General features: G+C 44.7%; 1 protein-coding gene across 4 annotated transcripts in view; it reads right to left on the bottom strand.

The window, feature by feature from the left end:
• LOC117516430 (partitioning defective 3 homolog B-like) overlaps positions 1–21,701 on the bottom strand; it is a 417,292-nt gene that overhangs the window by 208,898 nt on the left and 186,693 nt on the right. For 2 of the 4 annotated variants that reach the window (XM_034177373.1, XM_034177375.1), the window contains 3 exons: positions 20,075–20,216; positions 16,903–17,050; positions 15,587–15,696 (listed from right to left, as the gene is read on the bottom strand). In XM_034177373.1, the coding sequence (XP_034033264.1) occupies positions 15,587–15,696; positions 16,903–17,050; positions 20,075–20,216 (400 nt within the window). The remainder of the gene's footprint in view (positions 1–15,586; positions 15,697–16,902; positions 17,051–20,074; positions 20,217–21,701) is intronic. The other 2 variants (XM_034177374.1, XM_034177377.1) reach the window with 1 other exon arrangement.

Raw genomic sequence — 21,701 nt, 5'->3', positions numbered from 1 at the left:
CTAACAACACTCAATAAGCGTTTGGGAACTGAGGACACTAATTGTTGAACCTTTGTAGGTGGAATTCTTTCCCATTCTTGCTTGATGTATGACTTCAGTTGTTCAACAGTCTGGGGTCTCTGTTGTCATATCTTGAGCTTCATAATGCGCCACACATTTGCAATAGGCGACAGGTCTGGACTGCAGGCAGGCCAGTCTAGTACCCGCACTCTTTTACTACGAAGCCACGCTGTTGTAACATGTAGAATGTAGCTTTGCATTGTCTTGCTGACGTAAGCAGGGACGTCCCTGAAAAAGACGTTGCTCCAAAACCTGGATGTACCTTTCAGAATTGTTGGTGCCATCGCAGATGTGTAAGTTGCCCATGCCATGGTCACTAACACACCCCCATACCATCACAGATGCTGGCTTTTGAACTTTGCGCTGGTAACAATCTGGGTGGTCTTTTTCCTCTTTTGTCCGGAGAACACAACGTCCATGATTTCCAAAAACAATTTGAAATGTGGACTCAGACCACAGCACACTTATCCACTTTGCATCTGTCCATTTCAAATGAGCCCGGGTCCAGAGAAGGCACTGTCGTTTCTGGTTGTTGTTGATGTATGGCTTTGGCTTTGCATGGTAGAGGTTTAACTTGCACTTGTAGATGTAGCAACGAACTGTGTTAACTGAATGGTTTTCTGAAGTGTTCCTGAGCCCACGCTGTAAGATCCTTCACAAAATAATGATGGTTTTTAATGCAGTGCCGTCTGAGGGATCGAAGGTCATGGGCATTCAATGTTGATTTTCGGCCTTGCCACCTACGTGTAGAAAGTTCTCTAGATTCTCTGAATCTTCTGATTATATTATGGACAGTAGATGATGGAATCCCTAAATTCTTTGTAACTGAACATTGAGAAACACTGTTCTTAAAGTCTTGGACTATTTTTTCATGCAGTTGTCCACAAAGTGGTGATCCTCACCTCATATTTGCTTGTGAATGGCTGAGACTTTGGGGGATTGCCCCGTCCCAACTTTTTGAAATGTGTTGCAGGCATCCATTTCAAAATGAGCAAATATTTGTACAAAAACAAAAAAGGTTTATCAGTTTGAACATCAAATATCTTGTCTTTGTGGTGTATTCAATTGAATATAGGTTGAAGAGGATTTGCAAATCATTGTATTCTGTTTTTATTTGCATTTTGCACAACGTACCAACTTCATTGGAGTTGGGGTTGTAAAACTATAATGGTGTAGAAGTTGTTGTGTGTTGGGGGGGGGGTTGGCTGGACAAGGTTGGGTTGTTTTGTGTTTATTTTCCTTCCCAGGTGATTTGGGGCTGTTCTCTGAGGAAAATGTGCTGCAGTAGAGTCTCTCTCCTCTGTTACGATGATTGGCAGCACCTGTTGCATTCTCGTGCGGCTCTCTATCAGGACAATCCACGACACCTGTGATGTTCACATGCAGATCTGAGGACTTCCAGCAGGTACCAATGTAGTGATGAAGAACTACATTTAAACCAGCAGTGAGTTGGATAAGATTGCCGGAGAATACGACCTTGTGACGACCGTGTGGGGACGTTGAGGGCCGTTTCAGAGTCTGACATCGCGCCTGTGAAGGAGGACGAGGATGAGAGGCAAACATTGTCAGCACATGACAGAGGTGAATATTCTGAAAAGTTTATCCGTGAATGTAAATTGGCGTTTATACGCACCTATAAGTAATTATTGGTGGAAATTGTTTGGCGTGCTCCTCATGGCAGTGGCGTGCGGATTAATGATCCTCCACTAGCTGGGAGCAGCAGCCTCTTTGAACTAAGTTTTGAAACCAGACCTAAACGTGTAGCTGATAAGTTTGCCTCTAAACAATATTTCGTAGTAATAAGTGTTGAATAATCTCATCTCTGTTCCTCCTTCGCAGAGTACAGTCTGGGAAAGTCACCTGGGGGGGGTGTTGGCGGAACTCCTGAGTCCTGAACGTCTGGACTCCGACTGTTGAGACGCTGAGAGCGCGCGCCGCCTTTTCACGTCACCAGAACTCTAATTATTTAGTATTTCATGCATAGCACAAAGGGAGAAAAATAAATGTGTTTTGGAACTGCTTCTGATTATTTCATGCTGGGTTCAGTCAGATACTGGACCGCTCTTCAATCCGCGTCTTATCCATAACAGAAGTTGTCTTTTGGCGATAAGACGAGCCAAAACTTCTCACATTAAGACTCTTTAAGTCGCGTTTATTAACAGACTACAAACATGGCACCGCGCGTTTTTAACAGACTACAAACATGGCGCCGCACACCAACAGAAAAACCGGAAACAGAACACGTCACCCGAACTCTTAAAGGGACCGGTACTATTACATGAATCACAACATAGCACATAACAGAACACTTATAAGAAAGTGAATTATGCCGTCAGTGTTGAGAGCACTACACATGCCCCCCCCCAGAATTCACTTTAACAGGACACCTGAAAAAAAAAGAAAAAACATGTATCAACGGCGTGGGGGCGAATTAAACGTCCAGTGCGGCTCCGCCGTATGGGAGAAGGCAGAACCGCCCCCTCAGTGGCTGTCTGCAGGGCTCCCCTGCAGCATGGTCGAGGGGCAGGAGGAACAGGAAAAGGGGGCCTAGTCAGAGGCTGTCCTCGTTTTGGGGGTTGTGCCAACTCAACTGGCGTGGCCAGATCTAGGTGAGCTGGCTTAAGGCGGTCCACAGATATACACTCCGGTTTGCCCCCAATGTCTACCACAAAGTGCTTGTCCCCAGTTTCCACAACACAGAAAGAGCCCTCCTAAGGCGGACGGAGAGGTCCGCGGTGACCATCTGCTCGAATGAAAACACAGCCAGCAGACTGTAGGCTACTGGGGACGTGAGAGTTCGGCAAACCGTGACAGGAAGTAGGAAGTGGAGCAAACAGCCTGGTGTTATCCAACAGGCTGGAGCGCTGGAATGTGGCTGACCAAAGGGTAGTGGTGATAGGGACGAAATCCCCGGGGACCCGTAGTGGCTGACCATAGACCAGCTCTGCGGAGGAGGCCTGAACGTCTTCCTTCGGTGCTGTCCTGATGCCCAGCATGACCCATGGGAGCTTGTCAGCCCAGGAACTGTCCTTCAGGCTAGCACGCAGGGAGGCTTTCATTGACCTGTGAAAACATTTGCAGAGGCCATTACTCTGGGGTGGTAGGCCGTGGTGCGGTGGAGTTTAACTCCCAAGCTTCCTGTGACAGCATTCCAAAGTTCAGAGGTAAACTGAATGCCCCGGTCCGAGGAAATATGGGGTGCCAAAACGGGACACCCAGGTGCCAATAAATGCCCGTGCCACATCAGCCGATGTTATAGATGACAGTGGAACAGCCTCTGCCCACCGTGTGGTCCTGTCAACCATAGTGAGCACATGAGTGTAACCCTGCGAGGGTGGAAGTGGGCCAACTAGGTCGATGTTGACGTGGTCGAAACGTTGTTCTGGCTTGAAACTTGAAACTTGAAACTGTTCCAGTGGCGCTTTGGTGTGGCAGTGTACTTTGGCACGTTGGCACTCCACACAGGTGTTCACCCAGTCCCTCACGTCCTTTTTAAGACCGTGCCACACAAACTTGGCTGCCACCAGCCATTGTGAGGCCTTGGTTCCAGGGTGTGAGAGGCCATGGATGGCATCAAAAACAGGTCGCCTCCACTTCGCAGGCACAACAGGCCTAGGAGAGCCCATGCAGACGTCGCAAAGCAGAGTGGTGCCAGCGTCACCGAATGCCACATCCTGCAGCTGCAGCCCAGTAACGGATGAACGGCAAGCCTGCACGTCCGGGTCTGTGGCCTGCTCTGCTGCCATGCTGCCGTAGTCCAGGCCGAGGTGGACCGCCCCTGCAACAGCGCGGGAGAGGCAATCTGCGACATGGTTATGCTTTCCAGAAAGGTGTGCAATGTCCGTCGTGAACTCTGAAATGTAAGTCAGCTGCCGCTGTTGCCTGCCCAACCATGGCTGAGTGACTTTGGACATGGCGAAAGTCAGAGGCTTGTGGTCCACAAAAACGGTGAACTGGCGTCCCTCCAGCAGTGAACAAAAGTGTCAGATGGCGAGGTACACCCCAAGTAGCTCCCGATCGAAGGTGCTATACTTCCATTCACTGGGACGCAACTGCCTGCTGAAAAAGGCGAGAGGCTGCCAGGCATTACCCACCCACTGCTCGTAAGCCGCACCGACTGCGTAGTCTGAGGCGTCCGTGGTAAGTGCGATTGGGGCGGAGGAGGCGGGATGGGCCAACATGGCAGTCTTAGTGTCCGCAAAAGCCTTGTCTCTTTCCGTGCTCCAGCCCACAGTGTGCTTAGGGTTGCCACCTTTCAGAGCCTCGTACAAGGGTCGCATGATTTGGGCGGCCCTGGGGAGAAAACGGTGGTAGAAGTTAACCATGCCTAGGAACTCCTATAAGGCTTTGACAGTGACTGGGAGTGGGAAAGTGGTGATGGCCTCCACATTTGATGGAAGAGGAACAACCCCGTCCTTTGTGACTCTGTGCCCCAGAAAGTCTATGGTGGACAGGCCAAACTCACACTTGTTTTGATGATGAGCCAGTGCTCGGTAAGTCGCTCAAACAGAGTGCGAAGGTGCGAAAGGTGCTCTGAAGGTGATGAACTGGCCACCAGGATGTCGTCAATGTACACAAACACGAAAGGCAGATCCCGTAACACAGAGTCCATGAGCCGCTGGAAAGTTTGAGCAGCATTCTTGAGCCCAAACGGGGTGCGCAGGAACTCAAACAAACCAAACGGCGTGATTACAGCTGTTTTTGGGATGTCGAAAGGGTGTATGGGCAGTTGATGGTATCCTCTGATCAGGTCCACCTTCGAAAAAATGACCTTACCAGCCAGGTGCGCTGAAAAATCCTGGATGTGCGGCACTGGGTAGCGGTCAGGCATTGTCGCGTCGTTGAGCCGTCGGTAGTCCCCGCAAGGACGCCAGCCCCCCCCCCGGCTTGGGGACGAGGTGTAGGGGGGAGGCCCAAGGACTGTTGGAGCGACGAACAATCCCCAGGCGCTCCATGGACTCGAACTCTGTCTTGGCTACGGCAAGCTTGTTCGGCTCGAGGCGTCGAGCGCGGGCGTATACAGGCGGGCCAGTGGTGTCAATGTGATGCTCGACACTGTGCTTGGCTGTGGAAGAGGAGAAGGTGGGCTGCGTGAGTGCTGGGAAGTCGGCAAGCAGACACTGGAAACTGTCCGTGACAGAGAGCAGGCTGGAGAGGTGCAGTGCATCAGAGTCGCTGATTGCGCATGCATACGAACAGAAAGTGACGGCGTCGATCAAGCGCTGATTTTTAACGTCCACCAACAGTCCATATGCACACAAAAAAATCTGACCCTAAGAGGGGAACGGCTACTTTGGCAGTCACAAAGTCCCAGCCAAAGCGTTGGCCCCCAAAACACAATTCAACATGCCTTGTGCCGTACGTACGGATGGGGCTACCATTGGCGGCTTCCATGGGGGGGTCGTGGGTGTCAGCTACCACGTCCACCTGTGAAGCAGGCAGTAGACTCCGCTGTGCCTCTGTGTCGCAGAGGAAGCGTCGGCCGGAGACGGAGTCGTGGATGAAGAGCAGCCTGCCGGCATGGCCGATGCTCAGGACCACTAGTGAGCGCCGGCCTTGGCGTTTTCCACTCCACTGAAGCTGCATGGAGAGCGGCATCGTTTGGCCTTGCGGCCAAACCTGGCATGGTAGAAGCACACACCTGAAGACTGCTGCTGCGATGAGCATATGATCATCCGGTACCTCTGATACAGCACCAGCAGGGAGGAGGGCGGCTGCGCAGGACTGCTGACTCGCCAGGAAACACTTGTCAGCCTCAGCAGCCAGTGCTCTGCAATCAGTGCTGGCAGTGTTGGCCAAAGCAGCTATCACATGAGCAGGCAGTTGGCGTAGGAAAAGGTGGAGGAAAAGGAAATCTGGCTTGTTGTCGCCAAGCAGGTCGAGCATTCTGTCCATTAGCTCTGAGGGCTTGCTGTCACCGAGCCCTTGAAGAGAGAAAAGCCTATTGGCCCTCTCAGCATCAGACAGTTTGAATGTTTGAAGTAAGTATTCCTTCAGAGTTTCATACTTTTCCGTCAGAGGAGGACGTTTAAGAAGGCTCACCACTCTCGATGCCGTAGAACTTCCGAGGGCAGATATCACGTAGTAGTATTTAGTTTCGTCAGCGGTGATCTGACGCAAGGCAAACTGTGCCTCGGTCTGAGTGAACCAGGCTGAAGCAGAAGATTCCCAGAATTCGGGGAGCTTGAGAGACACAGCGTTGGCGGTCATGGCAATCTGGATACGTCCAGTAAACAAACGTAGGGGTCACCAGTGTAGAAGCTGTCTTTTGGCGAAAAGGCGAGCCGAAACATCTCACATTAAGACTCTTTTAGTCGCGTTTATTAACAGACAACAAACATGGCGCCGCGCATTTTTAACAGACTACAAACAGAAAAACCGGAAACAGAACACGTCACCCAAACTCTTAAAGGGACCGCTACTATTACATGAATCACAACATAGCACATAACAGAACAGTTATAAGAAAGTGAATTATGCCGTCAGTGTTGAGAGCACTACAATGGTATCATTAAATGTTTGTATCATTACTCAGTATCGATGAGTACCAAAACGTATGTTCTCGTACTTGTACTCAGTCTGGAAAAAAGTAGTATCGGTGCATCCCTAACTATATCTGTGCGTTGGAATACCCAGGTGCAAAATCTGTCTGAAACGGGGGTGGGCAGATGCATGAGCGCGCAGCTAATATGTTCGTTAGACCACCCACCCCTCTTTCAATAAAATGTCTGATTTCATCACAAATAAGTCACCTGTTTAGTGCCAGAACGAATCCACCTTGTGTGCATCTCTTGTACTGCAAACATGATGACATTATCATGTGACTACTACGGATTTAAAAAAAAATCCCATGCAAAACAAAAGCTATTGTGGGTCACCAGGTACATTAATGGGAAAGCAGAGAAAAAAAAAGAGAAAAAACGAGCACTCACAGGGACCAGGAGTGGAGGTGCACGGCTCAAAAACTAAGTCAATGTAAAAATATAGCCAGAAACACTCAAGTGTCCTTCTTAATAAAGGTTTTAATGACTCACGGCAAGGCGACAGGATCAGGAGCACAGACGCATTTTGACTAGGTCTTCATCACACTGATGAAGACCTAGTCGAAACGGTAATAAATGCTCAAAGGACAAACAAGTTCAAGTCCATGACAGCTCACGGCTGCACCTGGCAGAAGGAAGAAGTCGGTTTCAGCATTTTATCCGGATATTCCACTGTTAAAGGAGATTTTTTTTTAATGACAGACATGCGGACGGGTCCGCGCGTTGGGACGCAGCCGGCGCGGTGCGGCGCCACAGGAAAAACACCTCCGTGTTGATAACCATTTGTAAAATCCAGGCGGCTTTTGATGGCTTTCAGTGGAGTGAGTATATGAGAAATTGTTTAACAGCTGGACATGTTCCAACTTGTCCTTAAGGCTTCCAACAGAGGTGTTTTTCCTGTGGCGGAGCGTCGCAGCGGCTGTGAGCCGACGCTGCAATCCGCCCGCACGTCTTTCATTAAAAAAATCTCCTTTAACAGTGGAATATCCGGATAAAATGCTGAAACCGACTTCTTCTGAAACTTCTCTGTTCTCTCACAACGTCCTGGATCAATAGAGTCTGAAATGTGGAGGTTTTCAGCTTGAAACAGGCTGACGACGGTGCCTGGGACCACTGTGCGACGTCCCGCTCTGTGGGAAGTCCTTAAAGCGACAGTATCACCTCAAAATCTCTCATCAGCCGTTAAAATTTTAACGAAAACCAGCTTAATTTTTCGAACCGTGTCCACTTCGATGTGCCTCACGGGTTTAGAAAAAATTTTGATCAAACAAAGCGCCAGTCTCTCAGCAACTTCTCAGACAAAGGAATTCCGACGAGGGGCTGGACGACTCCTCCCACAAGGAGTGCTCACAGGTGAATGACGTCACCGACAGGCGTGGAAAAACTCACGCATGCGCACGAGGGTTCAAGCATGTCTGATGTAAAAACATATGAATGAAATCCATATAGTTTTTTAAAAAAAATAAAAAGGACCTATACTTTATTGACAGACCTCATATATATATATATATATATATATATATATATATATATATATATATATATACACTTACTTTAAATAGTTTAAAAGTTATAAAACATTCACTGGACTGTAAGTGTGTCTATTTGTGCAGTAAAAGTTGGATGCTACAACACAGAGCTCTATAGGGATGGACTATACAACAGGGACAGACAACGCTGCTGGTACGGTCTCTGGAAATCCGCTGGGAAGCCTCGCACGGGACACGTGTTTGCCTGTTACAAACTTGCGAAGAAATCTTTCTGTGATGCCTGTCGTAACGCTGTAAATGCTGGCATTCGACACACATATAAGCAACTGGATATTCTTGCTGGACAACAAAATACCAACAAATTTTGGAACTTTGTTCGTCGTAGTAAATGTACCTCCGGCTCCACAGTTGCTGATATAAGCCTGAACACTTTGAGCAACTATTACAGTGATAAGTTCAACTACGACATCAGTAATGTTAGTGACGCTGTACAACGTGCCGAGTCCGAAGTTAACAGTCTCTATGACGACATCAAATCTGCCATAGACACCACCTTCGTGATGACTGAATCCATGCTGCTGACCTATCTTGGTAAGTTACACCAAGGTTGCACAGCCGGTATTGACAGTATATCAGCAGAACACTTAAAGTTTTCCAAGGTGTGACATGTTGACTTTATGCGTCCAATTTGGCATCGTAGGAAACTCTTTCACCAAAGGCTCGCTGATACCACTACTGAAGAAGCCGGACATTGATCCTACTATCGCGAAACATTACACGCCAATAGTGATATCAACAACATTCTCTAAATTGCTAGAAGTTCACATACTGGCCATGTGTGGGGAACACGAGTTCCACGTCCTACAGTTTGGTTTCGTTGGTAGCAGAGGGACATCCATGGCAGCTGCCATGATGAGTGATATTGTAGACTACTGCGTTAGTAGAGGGTCTCCAGTTTATGTCTGTGCATTGGATGCCGAGGGTGCCTTCGATAGGAATACCACACTCTATAATGTTCTCCAAAGCTGTCGACATTGTACCCATGTTATATTGGCGCATACTTGTGTACTGGTATAGTCGATTGGTCGTCCATGTTAGATGGGGCGAGAGTGTCAGCCAGGCTATCGTGATCAAGAAGGGTACTCGTTAGGGAGGCCTATCCTCACCCTTCATCTTCAATCATCTATATCGGGACCTCGTGCAGGAACTGTCAGATATGCATTGTGGTATTTCCATTGGTGACACTACCTACAACCTGTGTTGTTACGCGGATGATTTGCTCCTCTGTAGTTTGACCGTCTCTGGACTGCAGAAGCTCATAGATGCAGTGGATCACTATATTAATCGACACGGACTTCGCTTTAATCCGACAAAAACTACATGTGTGACATTTGGGAGAAGCCGTTTCTCAGAACGTTGGTGGACTCTTGGTGGTATCCAGCTCACTGAAAATTCCGAAGTGAAGCACCTTGGTGTCATCCTTGAAAACGATACGTGCAGCCATGCTGAAGCTAGTATCCAAGTGGCTCATAGAGCATTTTACTGTCTGCAGGGCGCAGGTCTCAGCGTCAACGGCTGTAACCCTGGTACCATTACCCGCATTTATACTGCAGCTCTTCGTCCTGTGTTGACATACAGTCTTGAGTGTATATACCACGGTAAAACCGAATCAGCTCAAGGTTACCCAGGCAAAATTTCTTAAATCTGCTTTAGGTGTTAAGTCATATTGTAAAAATGTTCCACTACTTCAGGCTCTAAACATAGATCGGGTTCACACTTATGTTGAGATGCAACAGCTTTCTCTGTTTAAGTCAATGTTTTTATCATCTTCACGTACTCATGTTTTATGTAAATATCTTCTCACTCGCATTTTTAAAGGTGAAAACTCTAGTCAAAAGAATTTAGTGACTGCTGTTATTCAAACATGTCATAAGTACAACATATCGCTGGCAAGATATCTCTGTGAGAACTCGTACAAAGGTGTATGTATATGTACGTTACTTTTGAGACCAGAGTGTGGTATCTCGGACAGTGTCAAGTATTTTTTGTTTACTAGTCACGATATATCAATGGTCAATAATCTTTTGACTCCATTCTAATCCAGATCATCTCTATTTTGTTATTATCATGTTGTTGTTTTGCAATGTTTTTATCATGTGTTTTTATGTCTCCATTGAAGGTTTAATAAAATCATATCATATCATATCATTAAGGAGCTAGCCTCAAGTGGCCATTCAAGAAAGTGCAGCTTTTGGCACTTCTGCACTGGCTTCATTTTGTGTGATGTAAATGTTATATTGGTAATTAAAAGTACTGTTAACGGAGTCACTGCAAACATTTCACAAGGATCAGTGACCCAGGATGAAAGAGGAAATCAAACACAAGCAGAAATAAGAAAACTGCCAAAGACAGATACTTGGTTTGTGACAAATGGTAACAGAGATGACCACAGCACCAATAAAGTAAAAAGAAAGAATAAAAAAAGCCCTCACCCCCCGCCCACTGCCACCTCATCTAACTAACAGGATTCCCTGCTGCAAGCGGTGCACCACGGGATACAATAATAGGTTTTCATTATGCTGCCATTTCTCTTAAATAACCGCCTTCATTTTTTATGAGGTTAATTTTCCCGGTGGACAGACGGGTGAGAGACGGAGAAAATGAGAGAAACCAGAGGAATGAGGTGATAGAAGGGAAAAAGAAGGGGTGAAGAGGAGATGATACAGCAAACTGTCAACGTGTCAAAATGATATAAGAACCGCTTCATAGACACTTTGAGAAACACACCTGCAGGAGCTGAAACACGGACACTGGAATAAAAATTACTTCATTGCAGCTGTATGGCAGATAAAACAAAAACTGAATACTTTCAAATTTTAGAGAAAACATAAGCTGCACTTGCAAGATGCAGCTAGATGATGAAATGTTCCTTTTGTTTGGAGGATAGATAAAAGTCTGCATGGCCGGCAGCCAAGTGAGTCTCCAGCTTCAGTGTGAAGCTGGAACACACACACACACACACACACACACACACACACACACACACACACACACACAAATATAACACAGGTGACCATATTCTTTCCTCTGAAGGTTCCTGGAGGCGTCTGGATAGAGGAACACAGGCCAACAAACTAACGCTGGTGTGTGAATTCCTTACATACAATTAAATGTATTTTTTATTTTATTTTTTTTAAACAGAAAGTTAACATATATCTAAACTACAATTACAAATCATAAAAGTGCTACTCTTTAATCAGTTAGAGATCTTAATGGTGGACAGTGGAGTGGAAGCGCATAGTCGGCACTAACCCACAGCACCGTGGGCAAACTGATGAGCTTACCATAGACAAGTGACACTTTTTTGCAGAAGACGTTTCCAAAATACATTTCAGTGAACTTGACCTTTGATCTTTTGACCCCAAATCAACAGGCTTCTTGAGGTCACCATACACTGTGTGACCTCAAGTGCATAGTGCATATAGTGCATACTATAATGCAGAGTGCATGTTTTGCATTTTGTAACCCCAGTTATAGAGCTTCATGATGAAGAGGTATAGAGGAGGATTTTCTTTCACGAAACATTAAATCGAGGCTTGTATCTCACATGTACCTTCTGGAAACCTGTAGCTAAACTTTCAGGTCTTCTTTTTAAAAAAAAAAAACCCTCCTCTGTACCACTTCATCAAGAAGCTGTATAAACTAGTGATACAAAATGCAAAACATGCACTCTGCACAATTTATCCAATCACAGCCACAGAAGCCTGTAACTTCTTCTGGGTTGTCTGGATGTCTTGGTGGCTTTCCTCACTCTTCTCCTTTTTGCACAGTCACTCAGTTTTTGAGAACTGTCTACTCCACACAGATTTACCATAGAGTACCATACTGTTTGTATTTACTCGTAACTGATGTAAATAAAGTCCAAGACATATTCAGTGACTTGGAAATGTCCAACTATCCATCTCCTGACTTGTCTGAAGAAAACTGGCAATTAAACTGATTATTTACAGGTATTATACCAAAGGGGCTGATTATGCAACCCATCATCTTGGCTTTTGTATTTTTAATTAATTTATATCAAGTTGCAGAGATTTGCTTTGAGTTTAAGTCTAAGGAAGATCATTTTAGAAATTTTTTATACTGAGAAGCCTGATTTACTTTTTGCATCTGAAATGCCATAAACAAATTAAAATGCATGAAATACCAAGGGGCTGAATACTTTTGCAAGCCACTGTACATAAACACACTACGAGAGAGAGAGAGAGAGAGAGAGAGCGCTGAGAACTCCCCGTTTATTCAATTAAATTCAACTTTATTGTCATTATACGGTGTATGGAGCATTTAGAAAGAAAAGTATTATGTGCTTCTAAAACAAGTGCAATCCTCATAAATAAATAATTAATACATTTACTAGAATAAAGAGAAAAAAATGCCAATATGATCCTCATATTATTATAAAACATTATAATTAAGTGTGATATCATTAATGCTGGGCTTTTTCTTCTTTATGTCCTAATATAACAGTTTCAACCTACTTCTCATCAGCTTTTAGAACCACATCAGTGTGGTAGCGTGTGAAGCAGTTCACTGCAGGACCCGTGCTCACTCATACTGATTTATTTTTAAAAACTGATGCATACGTTTTCCCATCGTCCACATAATAATGTTTATTTTAACTGCAGTTGTTATAACAGTTTAATGATGAGTTATTAACTCCCTGATTTCTTGATTTGTCACAGTATCTGACTAGATCTTAGTCAGTGTGCAGTGAATCAGAACTGCACCCTTCAATAATAATAAAAACCACACGTGCTGCCGATGCCGACACACATGAACACAACACCGGGCGACAGGTGGACAAACTCTCCTGAGAGTTAAAAAAAGGTTTGTGTCCACAAAGGGTTAGTGCGTCAGGTCATGTACGTGTTCTGTCCTCCTGCCATCTTTACACATGTACACGCGCCCACTCCCACAGCTCGGCTATCGGCCTCGTTTCAGCCCTGAGCACTTTGACGACGGAGAGGATGAATTGAAAAAGAGTGATAACAAAAAGTGATTGAGATGGACGATGGCCAGAGAGATAGTGCTGTGCACCGGCATGACTTGTGTGTGCGCGTGCAGACCACCCTCGCCCACAATGAAAGCCAATCAGCTTGGGTAGCAGAGGCGTGTGCTGCAGGAAGAAAGCCAATCCCCTGAACCTAATGAACCGGGATTGGAAATCAGTGAAAGGCAGAGAGAGAGGGGAAGAAACAGGACGCGAGAGCAATGGACTCAACTTCAGCTTTAGAAGAAGAAAAAAAAAAAAAAAAATCTAAAAACAAGATAAAAATGGAGGAATAAGGAGGAATTGTTGATAACATATCCAGAGAGATATGAAGGGAGAATGAAAGAAGAAGACACAGACTGGCACACAGAGCATCACCCGCTGGTAGTTTGTACCACGACATGGAAATGGCTGAGAGTCGCTTGGCAATTCTGGGAGATATATTAGGAGATATTCACTGAAGTATGTCTTTCGTCTTCTGATGCTATATGTGGGAATAAGAACAGGCAGCTGTGTTGCTGAGGAGACCACGATGTGACCGTGGGATCAGTGTCACTTCTGCTTTCACAATATTAATCTGGAAGGTTTATAATTTATGTTGTAGACAAAATATTGAAGTGGTTTGTGAGGCTGATTTGTTGGAACTGGAATATGAAACAGAGCCAGCGGATACTGCCCCCCCCCCCCCACCCATAAAAAAAACAAAAAAAAAAAAGTTGGGTTCTTGAGAGGGTCTTGGTTAAACTCAACAACAATCTATGGTGGCCAAGAGAGACCACAACACTTCCAAAACACAGACACAAAACAAACTCACCCCAACTCAACAACAGGTAGATGCACCAGAAAACAAAAAAAAGCAAATTGCAAATTGAGAAAAGTCAAACATTCATTCATTTTCTATACCCGCTTACTCCAATTAAGGGGTCATTTGGAGATAGTGGGTGCTGGAGCCTATCCCAGCCGTCAAAGGGTGTAGGAGGTGAGGATGTCAGTCTATCACATACAGACAATCACATTCACACGCACACATACGAACAATTTAAAATTTCCGATCCACCTAACCTATATGTCTTTGGAAGTGGGAGGAAGTCAGAGCAGCCAGAGAGAACCCACACGAACACGGGGAGGACATAGGAATTCCACACAGCAAGGACCAGGTGGGAAGTGATCCCACAACCTTTTTGCCACGGGGCAACAGTGCTAACCACTAAGCCACTGTGCTGCCCAAAAGTCATACAAATAGAACAAAAACAAATACAACCTACAGCACATGTAACAATTAAATTTAGTAACATGTCTGTCTGCAAATTCACACAACATATATAAAACATAAACATGCTGCAAATAGCCACAAAAAGAGGTTTCTAACCAGAGGACTTTCACTGTCGGACTGTACGGCACATTTCAGTGCTCTATTATCTTTGGCCTGTTGCATAGAGCTGCCCAGCAGAGCTGAATAAGGTTATTTACTGTAATGTTGAAGTTACTCTTAAGCTAAATGTATTTATTTATTCTGCATTTTATTTGCAATGCATTAAACAGTTAAAGTCAATAAAACCTCTCAGGGTTTTTTGTGATGTTCACACATCTGTTGTGTTGTGACTATTTAGCAGCATGTCTGTTTTTGCGTGTATTGTACGAATTTGCAGCAGAAACATTTTCAAGGGAAATTGTTGCATGTGTTGCAGGTTATATTTGTGTTCTTGATGTTGGCACGTGTTTTTTTTCTATTTGAAATACATTTTTAATGCAACCGCCTGTTGTTGAATTGATGTAGGGTTTTTTTATATTATGATTATTTCTTTTTTGCATTTGTTAGTGTCATCTTGTTGCAGTCTCTCTCTACCACTCCATAAATCTGATACATTTTGTTTAGCAATCCAGAGTTCAGTAAAATGGGTGGTGCTTAGAGGGTTTCATGCTCAAATTGAAGCTCAGAGATACACTCAGTGGGGATGTCCAGTTAAAATTTGGTGAAAATCCAATGCATTTTATTCAAGTTATTATGGGACACAGGGACAGGGTTCATTTATACCGTCCTTCTGGTATTACAGCTGGTGTGAGACCCAAAATATAAAGGGATAATGCAAAGGTTGAAAAAAACTGTCAAAAAGAAAACACTGGTAAGCAAGAGAAGAAGAGAGGGACAGAAAGATGGAGTGAGCTCAGACTAATATGAGGAAACACGTCCTCTCATTCTCACTTTGTCCACAAGCAGCGAGACATGAGATTGGAAAGCTCACACCTTTCAATCACACACCACCACAAAGGACGCACTCAAACACAAACACACCAGCCTGTTCATCCAGTCTGCTCCAAAGCTCCTGGGTTTATGGGTTCAGGAGGTTAAATCCTTCTTGGCTGGGATAGTAGGAGCGGGTTCCATATCACAACAGAAGACGAGTCATGTGATCAGCGTGTGTGTGTGTGTGTGCATGCACACTCACGCATGTCCATGCTCTTTGATGCTCTGCTGCGAGGTGTGTTGTCTCCAAAGTTGGTCTGCGGTTCCTTTGCGTAGAGCGGTGCAGCCATGTAAGGCGGCTTCTGAAAGTCACTGCCACACAAAAATTCCAATTACTGACATCAGTCAATCACTTCTCTCACTACAGTGCAGCTAAGTGTGAAGAACAATCAAGTGCTGAAGTGAATGAGGGCGACATAAATGACAAACACAGCATGGCTGTATCCAATGTCCCCCAACAGATGATAGCTTTCAGTGGCGTTAGGAATCGTTGAAAGCGAAGCACCGTGAAGCCTTTTAATTGTGTCACATTTCAGATGTACATTCAGTCACATTTTACTCAGTCAGTGCTGCAGTTTGACTTGCTGCTGCTGCTGTTCAGGGCCATGTGACAGAAAGTATTTCATATGTGAAGCTTCTCAGTGAGTTACAGCTAAATAAAAGTAATGATCTTTAACTTGTATGTATCCGTGGTAGCCCCTGAAACTTATGCATTTTAAATACTCCATGCTGTTATTTGGAGTGAAGGTTTACTGTGTCTTATATGCAATGACAAACTATCTACCTACCTATCATCTATTCATCCATGAATCCATCCTTCACAATAGCCTGAGTGCCACCATTTAATCCTATCAAGTTTTCATTCGTTTTGTTTTGTCAATTGTGTCAGTAGCATGGCTCAAGCAGAGGGTCGCCCCTTTGAGTCTGGTCTGCTTGAGGTTTCTTCCTCAAATCATCAGAGGGAGTTTTTCCTTAACACTGTTGCCTGTGTGCTTGCTCTAGGGGTTTGTAAGGTTAGACTTTACTTGTGTGAAGCACCTTGAGGCAACTTTATTGTGATTTGGTGCTATATAAATGAAAATAAATTGAAACTGATTGAAAAACACTGGCAGTGGCTGTTAGCTCCATCAACATGGCACTTGTGAAGTGGAGAAACTCATGTTCAATAAATCACATGCCAATCAATCATAAAATGCCTCAATCAGGTCCGACACTGATCCCTACGATTGGATCAGGATGTCTCTAATTAATATCTGACCTCTTCTATATTTATTCAAGGAACATTTCATCCTGATATAAAGATCCACACAGACATATTATAACCACCTCTGAGCCACAGAGTCCTATGCAATTACAACTTAAGGGTCTGAGTAAATAATGCATATAGATGTGCTGTAATATTCAGGGTGATGATTCTTTATATAATAGCACAGTGGGTGCCATTAGAACCTAATAACTGCGGTCCTGTGTGGAGCAGCAGTGCTGATGGTGCAGTGCATGTGCATGTCGGAAAGTTACCGGTGCTTCTGGAGTGTTGGCGGTAAGTCTCTATTCATGTCTTCCACAGCGCTGGGGGAGAAAGAACGGGGGAGGTTTTCCACAGACTCTTGATCGTGGTTGCCGTAGTGACTGGAGCTGCCACTGGCATGTGCAGCAGGAAGAGCCACTGTGGAGGAACAAAATCAAACAGGCAGAACATGGATTATGTTGACTCTGCTGTTACAAAAGCAGTAAATGCCAACAAAAAGACAAGAGGACGTGTCCCCATTAATATCTCATCCTTTCTTAGTCATATTCAAATATGAGACAGAACGTTGGTTATGCCGACACGCTAAGGGCAGTTTTACACTTCGTTTGGAAGGATGGATGAGATTTATTGTCATTGTCATTACAAGTGCAACAACAAAGAGATTACATCCACACTCACATTTCCACTTGGGGGGAACGGGGACCTGCCGCAGCTAAAACCATGCAGCCCCTGGAGGGGAAAAGGGGTGGCGTCAGCGGTGGCCGGGATGGGGTGTGTGATGGGGGGCAGGAGGGGAGGTAGGAGGGAAGTGGAGCATGCTTCAGTCTTTTCCATGTGTGAGTCTGTCTGTCCTTGTGTACTGGAGTAAGAGAGATAAGGAGGCAGCCAATCTTTCCAAGGCCATAGAGATTCTTCTGGAGGAAAAACAATGGGCATTTTATCCTTGAGGCTGATAAGCCCGCTGTGTTTGTGGCTGAGCAGTGAAATACACTTTTCCAGCTTCACATGAACAAACCAAATCCCAATTATGAAAAATTCCCCAGCCTCTGAAATCTTCACCTTCGCCTGCAAGGCACGCATTTGCTCTGAGATGTTATCCAATTTGCGTATGAGTTCAAGGGTTAACGCAGTCTGAGAATGCATCTCCTTGCCCAACTCATTAATCATGACGGACAAGTGAGGGGTCGTGGTTTTGGCGGCAGCCGTCTTGCCAGTCTTCCGGTAGGTCAGGGCAGCACATAAGCCAATAAGTACCAGCCCTCCTACTATGAAACCAAATATGAATAAATCCTCGACGTCCTCCACAGAGAAAGGCACAAAGCATGCGACCTGCCAAGTCTCCCAGGCGTCGAGAACATAGCCCGCAGGGTAAGTTCCATCCGGGCACGCAGGGTCCCCCGGCACTGATCTTCTTGTAGAAAAAATGGTGTCAATACCGTTCAGAGACCAGCTGATCAATTCCATGATTAATCCAATATAGTTTGAAGAATTCACAGCCTGGTGAAGTAGGGACTTTGAAAGTTGGAGCAGAGATAGAGGAGAGGCGACCAAACTCACCGGAGTCCAAAGCAGTATTTCTGGTCCTCGACCGTGGAATAAAATGTTATAATGTTGCAATTTTCCATTGCTAAGGTTTATTTTCACACATCAATATTTCTAAACAGAATAAAATATGTACTGTATTTTTTAGAGAATAAGTAGCACCTGTCACAAAATGCCTAAAATGTAACAAAATGTAACACAATCCATCACTGTTCACAGTCTTTCCACAGCAAACCTAGTTGGTGATACTCTAGCAAGTACAAAGCCCATTGCCATAGTGCTACTGTATCAATGGGAAAAGTACATTGATACATTCATTCATTCATTCCTCTCACCTGGGTCTGACCTTGAATATGTTTAACGTCACTCAAGTTCATGGTCAAATTAGAAGTTGTATATTATAAGCCCAACCTACCCATGTCTAATAGTAACATGGGCATATCCAGCACTGTTTAACCACTATAAACAATTAAAGCTTGAGCGACCTCCACTGTGATCTTCAAGGTCACTCAAGGTCAAATGCAAAGGCATATTTTGACAGCCACCTATCACTTCCTATTCCTGTCCAGTAGTAACCATGGGTCTGTCACATCTGATTTATGAGTTACAGGCCTTAGAGATGCAACCCCCCAAATTTATTTGCACTGGGCACAATTTTTGACCTTGGGATGTGATGTTGACCTTTGACCCTTTAACCTGAGAAGTTAATGAGTTCATCCTTGGGTGAGACTTAATGCAGAAACGTGTTGGTGGACTTCAACTACACAATGTGCAGAATCACAAATGTGTCAGATGTGTGGTCCATTGGTTTGGTTTATGCTTTCACTCTAAGTGACCCATACCACGGTCCGCATAGAACCTGACCCAGTCCCACCTTTTTCAGGTGGGCCATGGTCTGATTGAAAGGGTAAGACTAGAGTTTGAACATGTGCGCGCATTTCCCCAAACAAACCACAAGGTAGCTGTGAAAGCCCCTTTAAATACACACAGACGCAACATTAATTAATTCACGCATCACTGGGACATCCCCATACGACTGAGTCTGACCGTAACAAGGTCAAATACTGAGAAAGCATGAGGTCACTGATGTGGACTCACACACGTATATAATAAACACTCCGCAAACACAATATGCAGTCAAACGCACCTAAAACACAAACGCACATGGCCATAATAATTCTTCCTACTAAAACTCTTTCTGCTGCATTTCCATAAACTGTAAACCCAGAGACGGGAAGGGATGCATCATTTCCCCACTGTGAAGGCTTTGTATTGAATCCCTGCAGCACCATATGACTGGAGCTGCACCTTTGCGCCGCTATGATGGAGAGCTGACAGGGTCTCAGAGAGAAAAGCATCTCCAGCTCCCTGCATCCCAGGGGGTGAGGGAGGGGAGGCAAGGAAGAACAACACAGAGATAAAGATTGAATTTAAAACAGTTTGCAAGCCTTTTATTTTCTCCCCTTTTAACACAACACTCCACAATAGCCTGTATGCAAATGCGGCTCACTTAGAAGCTGTTTCATCAGCGTAATGATTCCAAGGTCAGACTTTTTTTTTTTGAAAATGAAAAGCAAGCGTCGCTCAGAAAAACACAGTTAATGACTTCACTTTCTGCCGTTCCAACTATGCAGGGTGGGGGATGAAAGCGATATAAAGACAGGGCTTGGAGAAGATGTAAAATATTGTAATGTAGCTCTATAAGATGCTTAGTGTGAATGCTGCAGCGGCGGTGACCCGCAAAGGAAGAAAAAAAAAAGCTGTGCATTCACACCTCCACTGACAAACACACTGTGTGCACAGATAACGACTGTGCACAAACACTCCAAGCCTAATGTTGACTATTTGACAATTCAAATGGACAAATATTGTGCCGAGTATTTGTGGCTGCGTGCTCACCGCTGCCAGAGTTGGTGTTCACATAACTATTGGTCATCACTGGAGTGTGATTTGTACCATTCATGACGAGCTCAGCAGATGAGGGTCTGGAGGATGGTGCAGGTCCCTGGTATGCAGCAGGTCCGTTGTAGCCCCAAGGCTCCTGATAACACAAAAAGAAACCACATGATTGGGATAAAAGGTTTGGATGGCAAAAAGCACAGATGATACAGAACCAACTGCAACGCAAACATAAATGTCATGAGGATTAGTAGCATCAGGAGGTTCCTCAATTGCACTCCAGGGAGGAGCAGAAGAACTGCAGGGTTCATCAGTTCCTGTCTACACTAATGAAATCTGAAATACAGCACAAGTTTAGGGATCCTGAGATCCGTGTGTGGTTTATGTGAACATGAGTGTATTATTCCATAGCAAGAACATGTTTTGGGATCAAGGGGGCATGAGGTAGGGAGGGGGTTGGAGATGCTTTGTATCAAGGGAGCAGTGTGTGTGTGTGTGTGTGTGTGTGTGTGTGTGTGTGTGTGTGTGTGTGTGTGGTGGGGGGCATGCTTTGAAACTAATGTGCCATCAGGTTGGAGGGGTTGGACATGCTTCAGGATCAAGGGGGTGTCATGTGGGGAGATTTGACATACTTTGGGATCAAGGAAGCATTATGTGGAGAGGATGGACATGCTTCAGAATCTAGCATCAAGACAACCACAGACTCGCCCGTTGTAGTCCATTTAACTGGGACTCTTTTCAGCTTTCTGGGTCTTACGTAGTTGTGATCACTGTACTTCGTATGTATATGGCTGTTTAGCTCCAACATTTCTCTGTCTGCCTGTTTGAGAATTTGTTGTTGCACTCTTGTTTTATATGTATGTATGGTCAAAGCAAATGGTCACCTCACTGAGTCTGGTCTGCTTGAGCTTTCTTCCTGTCAGTAAAAAAAACCCATATGAGGAAGTTTTTCCATTGTCTGCTTCCCATGCTGGAGATCAGGAGTTCACGTCCCGAGGGAAGTGAGTGGGAGGACTCACAACAGACACACAACGCAGACGAGGGAGAAGTACAAGCTGCTACATAAGCATATTACCTAACCTGGATGGAATATTCCTCAGGCGAGTGTCTCAAGATTAACATTTTGACTCAATTGGTCAATGGTCAAGGTTAAAGTTGTCAAAAATATTTTCTGTAAAACACTTTTTCCCAAGATATCACCACAACCAACAGGGCCAGAGAGGTGATCCAAACCTCATATATCAATCAGCTAATTTTTTGTGATAATCTAGTATTGACTATATCACAGCAACATCACTAAAATACCAAGAAATGTCACAATAATCTGATTTTTTTTTTATATCATGTTATGCATCACTGACATACATGAAAAACGCCACACAATTTAACCTTTCTTGTCTGATTACATAAGCTGCACACAGCAATCTACATGCTTGGCAATAAAATATTATTTACTGATTTATAAGCTCTGGTTTTAAGGTAGCTGATAGAGTCTTCATTTTTTTTGTTTTAGGTTTGGAAATCACTGTTCCAAAAAAAAACCTCAAACCCTATGATCGAAAGCATGATAATTTATGATATGCAGGTTTTGCTGCTGCCAAAAAATGAGACATTTATGAATAACAAT

The sequence above is a fragment of the Thalassophryne amazonica genome, chromosome 1 (assembly GCF_902500255.1).
Source record: "Thalassophryne amazonica chromosome 1, fThaAma1.1, whole genome shotgun sequence".
Classification (NCBI taxonomy): domain Eukaryota; kingdom Metazoa; phylum Chordata; class Actinopteri; order Batrachoidiformes; family Batrachoididae; genus Thalassophryne; species Thalassophryne amazonica.
This window is presented reverse-complemented; position numbering and strand designations above follow the sequence as displayed.